The sequence below is a fragment of the Pristis pectinata genome, chromosome 6 (genome assembly GCF_009764475.1).
Source record: "Pristis pectinata isolate sPriPec2 chromosome 6, sPriPec2.1.pri, whole genome shotgun sequence".
NCBI lineage: Eukaryota > Metazoa > Chordata > Chondrichthyes > Rhinopristiformes > Pristidae > Pristis > Pristis pectinata.
Genome location: NC_067410.1, coordinates 83,664,550 through 83,679,832, shown reverse-complemented (window position 1 = coordinate 83,679,832; position 15,283 = coordinate 83,664,550). Strand labels below are relative to the sequence as shown.

General features: G+C 37.1%; 1 protein-coding gene across 5 annotated transcripts in view; it reads left to right on the top strand.

Annotated features, from left to right (window-relative positions):
- Positions 1–15,283, top strand: part of tbl1xr1a (TBL1X/Y related 1a) — a 125,087-nt gene that overhangs the window by 90,572 nt on the left and 19,232 nt on the right. For 3 of the 5 annotated variants that reach the window (XM_052018026.1, XM_052018028.1, XM_052018030.1), the window contains 9 exons: positions 569–668; positions 2,520–2,618; positions 4,329–4,474; positions 6,077–6,299; positions 7,880–8,012; positions 8,264–8,405; positions 9,733–9,796; positions 12,022–12,119; positions 13,324–13,384. In XM_052018026.1, the coding sequence (XP_051873986.1) occupies positions 2,561–2,618; positions 4,329–4,474; positions 6,077–6,299; positions 7,880–8,012; positions 8,264–8,405; positions 9,733–9,796; positions 12,022–12,119; positions 13,324–13,384 (925 nt within the window). In that variant the 5' untranslated portion in view covers positions 569–668; positions 2,520–2,560. Of the gene's footprint in view, positions 1–568; positions 669–2,227; positions 2,421–2,519; positions 2,619–4,328; positions 4,475–6,076; positions 6,300–7,879; positions 8,013–8,263; positions 8,406–9,732; positions 9,797–12,021; positions 12,120–13,323; positions 13,385–15,283 lie in introns of all 5 variants that reach the window. The other 2 variants (XM_052018029.1, XM_052018027.1) reach the window with 2 other exon arrangements.

Genomic DNA, 15,283 nt, shown 5'->3' with positions numbered 1-15,283 from the left:
GGTCTTGGCATCTTTGTGGTGTTCCACCTTCCAATACTCTGGGTTACTCCACTCTCTGCTTTTTTGCCTTTTTACTTAGCCAGAGTTGCAGTCTCACAGCTCCAGTGATCTGGATTCAATCCTGATCTCTGGTGCTGTCTATGTGAAGTTTGGTTGCTCTTCCTGTGACCTATAGGTTTCCTCTGGGTACTTTGGTTTCCCCCTACATCCCAAAAAGGTGCTGGTTAATAGGTTAATTGGCCACTGTATCATTGTCCCTAGTGTGTGCAATAGTGGTAGAATTCGGGGTTGGGAAATTAATGGGAATGTAAGGTAGAATGAGGGTAAAAATGGGTGCTTGATGGCCAATGTGGAGTTAATGGGCCAAAGTTCCTGTTTCCATGCTGTATCTCTCGATGACTCTACTCACCGATCATCAAATCTTCATCAAAAACCACCAGATAATAAAAATGATTCCACATGTGTCCATATTAGCCCTTCAAACAACAATGGTTGAATGCCTTTTTATTTTTTAGCATTTCTTTTGATACAAAGTTGGTGAGTATTTTTCATTTGTTTTATTTTCCAGCTTTACTACATGTCCAGTGATCTAAGGTGACGTGAAACCTCCATCCTTAAACATTTCCTAAATAAAAGTTGGGAATGCGTTAATAGCCTATTCATGAAAGGTAAGTTTAAATGTATTCTATCATAAAAATATGCAGCTGTTGATTTTCTGAATCGTTTTAGATGAATATGATTTCCTTGTAATGGATTATGTTTTACAGGATTTTTCTACTTGAAAACATAAAGCCTGAAAGCAATTTATTAATATCCCTGTTTATTTTTAATCTGGGATCAATTAACAACAAAGGCGAATCATTGAAAACAATTTTAATTTGAAGGAGTGTTGTATAAAAGAAACTCTTTAAAATATAATTTTGTCTAATGAGAAAATCAGTTAATGCAAGATGAAACCAAACCTCTATCCACATCTAAATCTTGCCAATCTTGGGTCTACAATGTGCCTGAATTCTGCTGTGAAACATTGGTTGTGCTATAGTAAAGATGGTGTATTTTAATGCAGTATTTTGTATTTTAGATATAAACTTAAAATCAAATGATAGCGAAGACTGAAGGGAGATGATGAATTAAGTAGTCCAGTTAGAATTGAGGTGATTTTTCAGTTTTTATTTTGTTCATCCTCGGGGCAAAAAACTTGCATAGAATGCATATCATTTAGCTGAAATGTAGCCTTGCGCATAAAGTATTAAGAACAGTGATTTTTGGGTAAATGATTAACCCTCTTAGTTCTCTTCAACTCAAAATTGGCAGAAAATTACTCATTATGATTCAAGCAAAAATGTAATCGGGCTTAATGGAACACTTGAAATCATAAAACAAAATAACAAATCAATAGATTGAGTAGTAATAGCAAATTTGATATCTCACCATTATTTCAAAATATTTTCAAAACAATAAAAGTTGTGAATGATGGAAGTTATCAAATATGTGACTTCAGTGGAAAGATTTTGTAAAAACAATGCTTGCGTCATCACAGCCTCCTGGTGAGGTGATATATAGCATCTTGGCTTTCAGCCAGATTCTGTCTTTGTTTTTGAAATCAAATTGCCAAAGGAAATTCACAACTTTCATCATCAAAATAATCTGGGGTGTTAAACACTATGTTGAATGAATAATAAGCCATTTTCAACAAAATGCTAAGTAATTTTTGTGTCTTGTCAATATTTGTCCAGCAACTAGAGGTATCAGATGCATTTACTATACTCTAGAAATCCTGAATATGATGCAATTTATGCCTGATTGGCCTTTGGAAAAACAAGGCATACTTGGAAAGTTCAACTATGAAGGCAGCAATCATGTTATAACTTATTTATATGTATAATTACCAAAACACATGTGTTGGGGGTTCAAGGGTTCTTTGGAGGGAAGAATGTGGATGAATTGCCAATATTAATGCTGGATGTTCAAATTTAAAAATTGTTGCAATATTGATAATTATCATTTATAATATGGTATAAATAGACTGAGAAGTACTCAGTCTTCATTTTTGTGGAATGCAACATTCTGAATATGACCTTAAATGACTTTGCCATCACAAAATATACCCTTGTGCAATAAGTAAATCTTTAGGTTGAAGATTGCTGAATTCTGTTTAGTAAATTGTAGCATTTGTAATATTTACCCAAATGTTCCACAAATGAATTGTATGCTGTGATTTTACTAGATTGTTGATGAGTTTAAAATTTTGGATTGGATCCTCTCAGATGGTTGGACAAGAAAAAATGAAGTGAAATTATGATACACTGAACACTAGTAAAGAACCTGGAATCCATGAAGTAAAAATGGAATTTCAAATCCCATAATAGTCATCATGCAATTGTGGATATTTAAAGAGCATCTTATTACATATCATTAAGGTGAAAAATAAGCGTGAAAGTGATTTGCAAGTCCCATTTTCCAGACAGGAAAGCAACGAGTACCAAGTGATTTTGTTTATTTTTGTTTTTAATACATAGGCTTACCCTCGAATGACCTCATGGTTTAAGTGGGACTGAAGATGAGTATAAGCAGTGATGAGGTCAACTTTCTGGTTTATAGATATTTACAGGAGTCTGGTAAGAAGATCAAATATCATAAATTGGCTTTGAAAAGTGTGAATTATTTCCTTCCAGTGATGATACTTACAGTTGAAAAGGTGGTTGTGAAAATAGAAAGCTACTGGTGGGGATCCTTGGGGTGGGAGCGGCCAGAATGGTGGGGGTGGGGGTGGGAGGGTGGTACTGGGGAGAAGTCATGGTGCAGAAAGTGTAATGGGGATTAAAGATCTTGGGATTGCAGGTACGAAGATGGGAATAATGGTCAGGTGGCAGAGCAGTGAAGAGGAGTGTCAGGAATTTCTTGGGCAGAGTATTTGAAGCCTTCAAAAGTATTGATTGTGATCCTTTAAGGCCTCTTTCTCTGAGTGTAAGCTTGCATTCAGTGTTCAAATGGTTGTGAAGTAGGCAAAAAGCCCCTTGTTTGCATTTCTGGGGGGGGGGGGTTAATGATTAGTTTAGGAATGGGTAAAGCTCTTGTTTGTCCTTGACCTTTATGGTGGGCAGCACACTTCCTGTCAGATATGCCCATGTACTTCTTGCCCATCCTTTTGGGTCTCATTTTCTAGGCGTAGATATCCTTATTTGTGTAAACTTTTGAAATGGGACAAAGAGTGTGAAGGGCAGTATGGTTTCACTCTATCTTTATTTCTATGTTTATGTTTATCTACACACCCATCTCCACTTAGTATATTTCATTGTTAAAATTTTATGTAGATGCCATTTCTAATTAATACTGCAATAATCTGAGAACGTTGATGCTCTTTGAGAAGTTCCGAGATCATTGAGAAGTGTACAGTTGTGTAACAATTGTTTTAGGAGAGTAGAAATAGGCAAATTTGGATGGGGATGGGGAAGCACAAATTGTTACGGTCAGGGAATAAAATCAAAGGTCAGAGAAAACTGAAATTGTAAAGGTTTGTTACAGCGCTCGATACAGATTTTACCAATCTCAGTGATTCATAAAGAAATCATTATTTGTCAAACCATTTGTCCAAAGTAAAGCTTTCAGAGTGCATTCCCTTGCTTCTTTTAAATCTGTTGAGAAAAGATTTTGAAACTTCATGAGATTAGTGGGCACAATTTTCCTTCCAATTTCTGTTGTTGTGCATATTCATTCTAGAAAATTCTGCAAATTACATGCTCAGCATGCACATGTGGTTGAAAATTCTAGACAGCTCCTGAAGTTAAAAATTTCCAATCAAAACCTAGTTTTTTGAAATAGACCAAGATTTTGAGGTTAAGGCATTAAAAGAAGTTATTCATAGAGCTATTGCCTAAATTTAATCATTTCATGAATTGTATTTTTTTTAGTTTCTTTTATTTAAGTTCCTGGATTTAACATACAGAGGGAAAAAAATTGTACTTTTTTTTCCAGTGGGGCAAGCCATTGGAATGGACAGCCGCAATGGAAAACTGCCAAAAAAACTCCAGCCTTTTACGTTATAAAATATTTTCATGCTTTTATAAGTGTTGGCAGGCAGAACAGCAAATAACAATACTGAACAGGAGGTGCATGCCATACTCAAGATTCTTAGTATATAATGAGGTCTGAATCATTGTGTAATAATATGAAGTTGTATGTGGTCTCTAATTTATTCATCATTCTGTGTATGTTCTTGATGTCATGGAAGTGTGCTTTCTTATCAGGGACCTACTACCTACTTTCTGTAAGCCTGTGTGTGAGCATTTGTATTAAAGTTATTAATTTTTTTTGTTGTTTTATCAAAGGTTTTTCCCATTCAGCATTCACATTTGGTATAGAGAGTCACATCAGTCAGTCTAATATTAATGGAGCCCTGGTGCCACCAGCAGCTCTCATCTCGATCATACAGAAGGGTTTGCAATATGTGGAAGCTGAAGTCAGTATCAACGAGGTTAGTATCCAGCATACATAAGAGGAGGTTACTGGGATGGGAGTTGAGCAAACTTAAACTTTGAATAGGTTATAAATTCTGCTGTACCTTAATGGAATTCCCATTTTAAAATATTTTTCCCTCACTGAGCAGTTCCATGCAAATTAATATTATTTATCTTGTAGATATATATTTTGGCTTAAACATAGAGATGCATAAAGTGAAAATAGTTTTAATAAATGTGACTAACTTACAGCATAACATATGGAAGAGATGCATTGGTATAGATAAGTTTTATAACCTGGTGTGTGCATTTATGCAAGTGTAAAAGCACTATAAATTTTATTTATGTTGGGGGGGGGGAGGTTTAGTTAACTCTTTTACTTTATCTTGTTTTCTGTAATTAAAGAAATAGATGTGGTTACTTGATCATTTATCTTAGATGTAACTATATCTTATTACAAATCTTGTTCACTCTTTATGTTGTACTTGCTGATCTACACCAGCTTCCAGTCTAACAACATCTTTATTTGTAATTTTCAAGTCTCTCCATGGCCTCGAATTGCTGCTTCCACCCTCTACACCAAAACCAAACCCTAGCTCACACCATTCCCCCTATACCAGCTTTCTCTGCAAACTCCTCCTCAAGATCTTGTCACGCCTCCAAATGTGGCCACTTGTACAGATCTGATATTAATTGTTTGTCATCTGCTGATCTGTCTACTATGGCCTCCCATAAGCCCTCTACCTCCCTTAAGATGTTTCTTAAACCTATTTACTTTAATCATGCCTTCGGTCATGTGCCCTGATGGGAATTTCTATGGCAGAGCATCAAATTTTTGTTTGGCAATAATCTTGTGAATGCCTCAGAATTTTTCATTGTGTTAAAGAGGCTTATGTAAATGCATGCTATTGTTAAGATGTTATTTATATATTTTCTTTAATGGCACCAGTGCTTATCCCAATACAGGGAATGAGACAAAGCATGATATTGAACTTGATTCAAATTACCTTTTTTTTGCCCACATGCTTTGATTTTATTTTAAAAATAAAATTAAAACTGTTATTAGTTTTGGTTCATTTGTTTCTGAGTACTTTGTTTCATTTTGATTTTTTAAAAAAATCAAGCTGAATATTAGCCATTGGAAAAACAAATTACTTAAAGTCAATATTAGTTAAGATTTTATTATCCAAATGTCCATTGCTGAATTTGCTTAATCTTGGCTGGAACAACAATACTTATCTGGCCCCATCAACGGAGCAAAATATCCCAAAGTATCTCATGGAAACATATTCAAACCACAAATTGATGCTGGACAAGATAAGGAGATACTAGGACAAATGAAACAAAAGTTCTGTCAAAGTTTTAAGGGATATCTTAAAGGAAGAAGGAGAAATTGAGAGGTTTAAATTTGGGTATGAGAAAGAGCCAGTACCATGAAAAGTTGGTGTCAGCAGTGTACCCCATAGTAATTAGGTAAACAATGGGGTAGTCGAAAAGGAATAATGATCTGCATGTAACCAAATTGCTTTGATTTCCAATTTAAGACTATTGATGAAATGTAATTTTTAATGTTATGCAAATGCAATGTCATCATTCTGAGTCATAGCTTTCTGCTCTAGGATGGCACACTATTTGATGGGAGGCCAATTGAGTCCCTTTCTTTAATTGACGCTGTTATGCCAGACGTAGTGCAGACAAGGCAGCAAGCTTACAGGGACAAGCTGCAGCAGCAACAAGCTGCTGCAGCAGCCGCTGCTGCTGCTGCGGTCAGTCAACAGGGAGCAACAAAGAATGGAGAGAATACAGCAAATGGAGAAGAGAATGGAGGGCACTCAGTTACTAGTAAGTATTAACAAGAATACAATGTACTTTCTTACCCCACTTTGTCTACCCACCACCATAACTGAATTTTTATGACACTGCTTGGAACTTAAGGAAAGAGATTACACATTGAAATGAGAATCCCAGTATCTCACTTGAGCCCCTTTAAGTATCTGGACTGTAATCATGCAGCATGTATTCAGTGGTTAATTTTGTTTTTCCTTACTGTGAGGTCAACTTAGCAATTCTATGCAGAACTACTGGAAGGCGATGCTTGCTTTTTGGGGGTTTTCCCCTCTACTTTATAGACTTCTTGGTTAAAATTAATACTCTGGACTAATACTGGTACATCCCTGAATTCCCTCCTCTCTTGTCTCAGAGTTTTCCAAGATATTCAGCTGGCAACCCTGAAAACTATGCTCTCCATCCTATCCTGATTTCCCTTTGGTTAAGCAAACTCTGAAAGAGCATGGCACCTTTTGACTTGCCTGTTCTGTCTCCCATTCATTGTGGTCTGGTTCCTTAATTTGTGGCCTCCCCCCTATTGTTGTGTCTGTGATTATGAAGTGTGCCCTTCATCTTCCAACAATCTATCTTTAGAAATTGAAATTAGTTTAGAAAAAAAGAGTTTATTAACTTTTGGCCTTTGTTTAGCCTCCCTGTGCTCAACCACAACTTGTTTGCAGCATTTAGATGCTCATGTCATCTCATATCCCCTTGAGGTCTTAGAGATTGTGCCATTCGTGACCCCTGTTGAGATTACTGTTTGATGTACAAGGATGATGTCTGAAGCTTGAGGTAACACAAAAGCAAACTGGCATTTTACATCTAAAATTTGACTGTTGCTGTTCACGCAGGTGTGCTTGACCTGAATATTTCCAGATTTTTGTTATGATTTTGTGTTTGGTAAGATTGTGCAAACTTCACACAGTGCCTTGGTTTACGAACAAACCTGAATCACTGGTGCGGTGAAGCAGCAACACTACCTGTTGCACTACTGTGCCATCCCCCTTCACTATCTTGCTTATCAGGAATCCGCCTGAAAAAACATCGGCTTCCATCAGTCTTTGAGGAGTAGAGATAAATGATCTTCAGAGGGAGAAAAAGGAAAAAAAGGATTGCTTCACCTGTGTTATCTGGATGACTGCTTTTTTTGAGAGGGTGATCTCTTATTTTAGATTTGACCCTAAGAACAAACAACCTCTCCACATACTGCCCCCCTCCCCCCCACCCCAAATCAAAATTCAGGATTTTTTACTGAAAGCATACATTATATGTCTAGGCTTCATTGTTAACAAATGATATTTCTTATTTCAGATACTTGTGTGAGTGTATTTTTATGTGTTTAGGCTTTTTGACTGAAGTTTTTGAGCTCTGGAATGCAACCAGAGAGTTTACATTGAAACTAATGGGAAACCCCTTATCAATTCACAAATTTTTGTTTAATGAAATGCCTTCCAGTGATGCAATAGTTTCATAAATTGAGGAATGTATGCAAAAGACATTCTCTCTAAAAGTTATTTGCATTAAACTTTCAATCCACTTTTTTGTGTTTAATAGTTACTTAACACTTGTCAATTTTATTTTTTTAAAACAAATAGATAATCATGCAGATATGATGGAAGTTGATGTAGATGTGGATATTCCATCCAATAAAGCTATGGTATTGCGTGGCCATGAATCAGAAGTTTTCATTTGTGCTTGGAATCCAGTCAGTGACCTCTTGGCATCTGGGTGAGCTGTTTCTGGCATTAGAAGTTGATTGTAGATTTATGGATGGGAACGAACAAGCTGTCTGATTTAGGCTGGCTTATTGTCAGACATTTTTACATGCATCAAATCTCATAAGATATCAAACTGACTTTTGTTTAATTTAAAAATAATTTTTCATTATAAATTATCTTTAAATTTATCTAAAACATAAAGCATTCAGCAGAAATTAATGACTGAAATTTTAAAAATCACATTTGACATTAATCCTCCAGGTCAGGAGACTCAACAGCACGAATTTGGAACCTTAGTGAAAATAGTAGTGGTGGTCCCACTCAGCTGGTACTTAGACATTGCATAAGGGAAGGAGGTCAAGATGTACCAAGCAACAAAGATGTCACATCGTTAGACTGGAATGTAAGTGGTGAACCTATTGAAATCTAAATTAAAGTTGTAAAAGATTCATTAATTTGTTTACATTTTAGCTATTTTTAATTTGGTTTTCAGAAATATCTACTAGTGCCTATTTCAAAATTTGTGGACATTAGTTTCTGTAATACGTAATCCAGGATTTGCTATCATAAATAGCATTATGGACTTTAGTAAGGCATTTCATAAGGTTCCACATGGTAGGTTGGTCCAGGAGGTTTAAGTCACATGGGATCCAAGGCCAGTTGGCTAATTGGATCCAAAATTGGGTGGAGCATTAGCAAATGGAATTTAATCCCGACAAATGCGCGGTGATGCATTTGGGAAGATAAAATGGGGTAGGACGTACATAATACATGGTAGACAGCTAAGAGTGTTGATGAACAGGAGGACCTTGGGGTTCAAGTTCATGTCTCCCTGAAAATGTCAACACAGGAAGTTAGGGTGGTGAAGAAGGCATATGGCGTGCTTACCTTCATAGGTAGTGGCATAAAATATAAAAACTGCCGTGTTATGTTGCAACTTTACAAAACACTGGTTAGACTGCACTTGGAGTGTTGTGAGAGGTTCTGGTCACCACACCATAAGAAGGATGTGATTGTGCAGGAGGGAGTGCAGATGAGATTCACCAGGATGTTGCCTTGATTGGAGGACTTTAGTATTGGGAGAGATTGGTAGGCTGGGTTAGTTTTCCCTGGAGTGAAGGGGGCCGAGAGGCATGTAAAATTATAAGAGGCATAGTAGTGGTATATAATCAGAATCTTTTTCCCACGGTAGGGATACACTAACAAGAAAGCATAAGTTTAAGGTGAGAGGAAGGAGATTTAAAGGGGATTTGGGGGGGGGGGGGGGGGAAGTTGTTTTTAACGCAGAGGGTGGTTGATATCTGGAACTGGCTGCCAGATAAAGTGATGGAGTCAGACACAATCACTGTTTGAGAGACATTTAGACAGGCACTTGAATAGGCAAGGCATAGAAGGATGTGGACCTAGTGCGGACAAATGGGATTAGTGCCGATGGGCAAAAAGTTTGGCACCTACAGTAGCCCAATGTTTCTATGCCTTGTCTCCATGTACTTCAGCACAGGCTACTGCATTATGATTATAAAGAAAAGTGTTGACTGATTTGCCTCTTCCTGACTTAGTTTTATAGATTGTGTTTTGGTTGCCCCAACACCAGCAATCTGAAATTATCTTAGATAGACTAAGGACAGAATCGAGCATCTTCCTATTAGTTATGGCTTAACTGCTTACTGCATATGTATATTTTCCCTAGTTTTGTTGATCGCAATTATTGTTAATCTGCATTTCTTTAGAGTGAAGGCACACTTCTGGCAACAGGTTCTTATGATGGATTTGCAAGAATATGGACAAAAGATGGTGAGTAAACTACATTTACTTGTTCAGGATTTATTTGATCCAATTTTATTTTTTTCCCTTGCATTATGCCACATATTGATGTCTGAGATGTTCATATGGATTATTTTTAGATGACAGAGGGGGGTGCTATTTGGCCCATTGAATCTATGCCGCCTTTGAGCATTCCTATCAGTCCCATTCCCCCACTTATTTCCCTGTAGTCTATTGTCTCTTGGGTGTTGGTTGGTAAGGGAGGACTTACCAGTGTTATTCATGCGCTAACTCTTGGAAAGGGTACAAAAGTATTCCGAGTACTTGCAATTATATTTTTTTTATTTTATGCCTAGTGTGGAACCGCTTCACCTTAGCAGCTTGTTGCAATTTTACCTTTGACTCTTAGGTTATAAGAGCTGTGTGAGGAAAAATTCCTTATCCCATTGACACGTATATACCACTAGGATTCATTGGCCATTTAATCTGGATTATAAATTCAAAACAGTGATCTTTAGTACACATAACTTCTTGGACTAGAATCTATGGTTTTTCACTTTTCATGGAGGTGCATCAGCTTTGTAGTCAAAGATCTTGCTTCCTCCTCTTACCTTGGAGGGAAACTTGCAGGCAGTGGTCTGTTTCCCTTGCCCTATGGGATCTTGCATGCCGTTGTTTAAGAAGTGCTGTCAAAAGAAGTTTTACATTGTCTTTGCAGAGCATCTTGTGGATTGTACATATTGCAGCCATGGCACTCTGGTAGTGCAGTGAGTAGCTCTTAGCCTGCAGTGTTAGCTGGCATCCAAGCAAGCCGCAGTGGCCTGGACAGTGTCAAGCTGCTTAAGTGTTATTGTGCTATACTCATCTAGGTTAAGTGGAAAGTATTTCACCACACAGTTCTCTTGTGCATCAGAGATTATGTAAAGGATTTGCAGAGTCATAAAGTATCCAGCAAATGCTTTGCTGTTCAGCAATAACTCTCGGATCTTTGGAGGTATAGGTTTGGTAATGGCAGTGATAATGCCAATGAATGTTAAAGGGAGATGATTAGGTTCAGTGCTATTGGAAATTGCATTGCCTGGGAAGTTTTCCACTTAAATCCTAGCTGGGTGCTAATGTAGCATGCTTGCACTTCTGGAACATGTCTACACCACTACATGTAATGTCGTTGGATCCATAATCTTTGCTGTTGCCCGTACACTTGGTTGTTTTATGAAGTAGAGTAAATTGTCAGCCCAAACCTAAATATTGTTCAGACCTTGTTGCATGTAGTGTATTTGCTGCTTCATTCTGTAATCATCGATGGTTATCCTTGCTTCTGTCCTTTTGGTAGAGGAAAGATATTGCTGAAGATGGTTGGGTCCTGGACAGAATACTGATGAGATTTTACAGGGGATGTCCTTGGACTGAGACACTTGACCACCAGCTATCAGTCACCTTCCTTCATGCTAAGTATGATTCCAGCCAGTGAAGTGCTTTCCCCCGATCCCTACTGACATTAATTTTACTAGGTTTCTTGACACTGCATTCAATGAAGCATTGCCTTGATGATCAGGTCCATCGATCTTCCAGTTTCTGGATTTCAGTTCTTTTGTGTGTAATTAGGCCAAGGCTATAATAAGCACTGGAGTCAAGTTGTCCTACTGAAACCCAAACCTTGCATGAGTGAGGAGGCTTTGGTGAATAAGTACTGTTTCATAACACAATTACCCATTATAGACTAATGGAACAGTATATGGCTAGATTGTATTTGAATTTTTTTTGGGCAGGATGTGTATGTGGGCAGTTTTCCAATTTTTGGGGAAATGTCAGTATTGTGATTGTTTGTAACAGCTTGATCAGAGATGCCACTTCAGCAGTATAAATCTTTGGTGTTACAAGCAGCATAGAGTTATGGTTCATAATCTGTGCTTTGGCAAATGCACTGTTTGCTCACAGTGTACAGTGGAGTGAACTCGATTGGCTGAAATGTCAGCTGCCTGAGGTGGAGGGTAACCTTGGGAAAGATGAGATATAACATTCATTCCTGTACTTCTGATGGAAAATGGCTGTGGTGATGCATCTAAACCAGGTAGATTGGCAAGGACAAGGTATAGGTTCCCTCATTACCTTTGACAGGCAAACTCTAATAGTTCTTCCTTTCAGGACTCAGCCAGGGCTAAAGTTAGCTGCTCAATTAACTGTAAAAGTTACCAATGGAGAGCAAGCAATCTGGTTTCATTCTTGATATTATCTTTTTCTCTCTTTTTTTAAAGGTAATCTTGCTAGTACCTTAGGCCAACATAAAGGACCTATATTTGCATTAAAATGGAACAAGAAAGGAAATTTTATCCTCAGTGCAGGAGTGGATAAGGTGAGATTCTAAAGTATGTTCATTACTTTAGTGCAAGTAATTGCAAGTTCTTATTTAGGAGTTAAATTGGCATGTTTTTGTACATACTTAATGCTACTAAATGGATACACAACATATACGTGGGTCATTTCTGGCCTGCACAGGAGCATGAAACATGCCTGTAAATTGCAAGTTCAGATCACCATTGCACTGCTGAGTCAACGGTTTGATTTTAATTAGGCAAACTCTAGTTAGCAGCCTTGTCTAATTGGTGGTTACTAAATCATCTGTCACTGGGCTAAATTCAGAAAACTTACCTGAAAATTAACAAAATCAAGGCCTACATGGAGAACTTATGTACAGTATATCACTTGAACCAAAATGTTGCAAGACCACATTTTCAATGGCTTGAATACTTGTAAAAATGATGATGGTTTATTTGAGGCCAGAGAGTCAATTTTCCAAAACCAAAGTGAATTGACACTGAGAACGTGAGGGTGGAGGAGTTTTGGGGCTCAAATATTTTTCTCCTAGCATTTTCTTTCTGAGCTTCAATGCATATTCACCTTCAGAACCTACCACCACAAAAAATGAAACCTAATTCATATTAACTTCATTCTTGTTTAATAAATACAGGACATTGTAGCTGTCAATGCACTCTACAAATTTTGAATTTTGGCAAAAGAAAACTTTACATTTGCAGCTTAAGAGTCCACTGACATTAGAGAAATATAATGTTTCAATTTATACTTATGAAATGTAATGTGTTCATGAACTGAATTGAACCTATCAGAAAATTATTTTTTGGAGAGGAGTCAAGATGAGAAAATTGGAGGAATTTGTTTTAAAATGGAAATAATGCCAATTGCTAAAGCATACTTTGTAAAGTGCTAAATTTGTAAAATAGTGGATACAATAAATTCCATGATGAAATGGTAGTAGCATCAAATACCGGGCCTGCTATTAAGTGTCCTGAACTGGTAAGGGCTTTAAAAAAAGATGACTTCCAGGAAATGCTGATGAACACAGAATCTGAAAATAAACAAGCAGTTAATTAATTTTAGAATTTGTGCTTTATGTAGGTGACCTGTTATGCGTAATTAAAATAAAATGTGCTTCTCTCAAGTGCCCCCCAAAAGTGATATGGATTCGCAGTCTGGCCTCCTTTGGCAAAACAAAGTTGCTGTGCACCACTGTACTAATAATTGAATTATGATTTTTGCAGACAACAATTATTTGGGATGCCCATACAGGAGAGGCCAAACAGCAATTTCCTTTTCACTCTGGTAAGCCTTCAGAAATCATAGTACACGATGTTCATAGGAGCTACTTAGTGTTGTCCCTCGTTGTTGAATGGTTAAGCATCATTTTTGAATGGTGTGCTAGAGATATTCAGTAATTTTAGTTGAGGATCCTAATCCCGAACAGACAAGTTCAGTGACCGTTTAAGTGTATAAGTTGGTGTCACCCAACATTGCACATGTTCTCAAATCACATATTTTGTCATTTCAAAAGTGGAGAGGTCTTATGAAATTCCAGGACTTTGCAACGATGGATGGTTTTTGGAATTTCAGTAGTAGAATAAAAAGTCAAAAAATTACTTATGTAATTGAAAATTCAGATGTACAGAAACTGACATAGAAAGTAGGTCAGCATGAATACAGGCAGTCCCTGCAGTACATAAAGATTATATTCCTAAGATGTGGCCGCAAGCCGATTTCTCCGAAAGTCAGAAATGTCCATTTTCTATAGTAAACCATGTCATATCACTCTATGTACACTTGCTATAATTCTTTCATATCATTGAATAATCATCATAACACTACCCATAATTAAACAATTGTTTTCAAATTCCAAAGATCAATCCTGAATCAAGGTCATGATATAAGCCATTCTATCTCACCACTTGTGTTGGCCAAGGTTGTTTAAGTACATAAGCAATGTGTCCCCTCCTCTGCCACACACCTTTTAAAGTATGTACAGGTCTGGTGTTGGACTATAGAAAATGAAATAAATTATTAAAATTTAAAATGTGATTAATTTATAAAATTTAAAAAAAACACCTAAAATAAATAACTGAGGTTGGTTTATAAATAACTGAAATTATTAAACCAAGCTCATAATCAACAATAAGATGTGAGCTTGCACTGACCGCTCTTCCCTACAGCTCTAGTGTGCTGCAAATGCTCAATTGTAATTGCTGGGGAATCTCAGCAAGCTCCTGATATGCTGTTGGACTGCAGGCAGGAACTTGCTGCCAGCACTTGTGCAATAAGTTCAGAGCTTGCTGATTTGTTTTATCATTTGTAATGTGAGATTAAGTACATGTGGAAAAATAATTAAAAATGAAAATTCATTAAATATTTTTAGAAATGACAGATAATTTGGGCAAGATTTTGGCAGTTACCATAACTGTAGGAATTAAATAGTTTTGAATTAGTTGCTCAGCAAACATCATTGCTCAATGGCAAAGTTAACAATGCTGCTTCATAAATTTAAAATGAAGTAATGTAAAACTCTTGAAGGCAGTAAAATAAACAGAAGTAAATATTGAGCAGATTTTCCATCAATATTAGTGCTTTTGTTGGCACACGCCACATCTATCAGTGAAACTCCCAAAACTTATTGCTGGTGTAGAAACGAGCCAGCAGTGGCATTTCCCATCCTGCCACCTATGCTGATACAGTCCACTAGGGTAGCACAAATGTCCATAGTTTTTCTGGCTGTCAGGCTGGGAAATCAACTTATTTATCAGTGCCAGTACAGCAGCTTCAATTTAAATGAGTGAGCCATTGGCTACTGGGAGAAAGGTAAGTGCAGCTTTTTATTTGATTGAATTAAGTTAGTTTAGATGTTTTCATTTGTTTGAAGAGGGGTATTGTTGCTTTAGTTTGGAAGCCCTGTGCCTTAGTATGCCACACTAACATGCTGTGAGCTGAGCTACCAGCAGAAGACTGCCCAAGGCCACTCTGGAAGAAACAGTGTGGTCCAAGCTCAGGCAACTGGTGCTCTCAGGGCAGTAGAAACTACCTCTTTCTTAGAATTCTTTAAGTTATCCAGTTTGAGCCATTGTAGATAATTTTGGTTTATGAAAGAATCAAAGAAAATGCAGAGCAGTTAGTCTCTAATCCAAACTCTTTGTAAATGGATTGGTGTAAATTTCTAGAGCAGTTACTGCAGTTTTT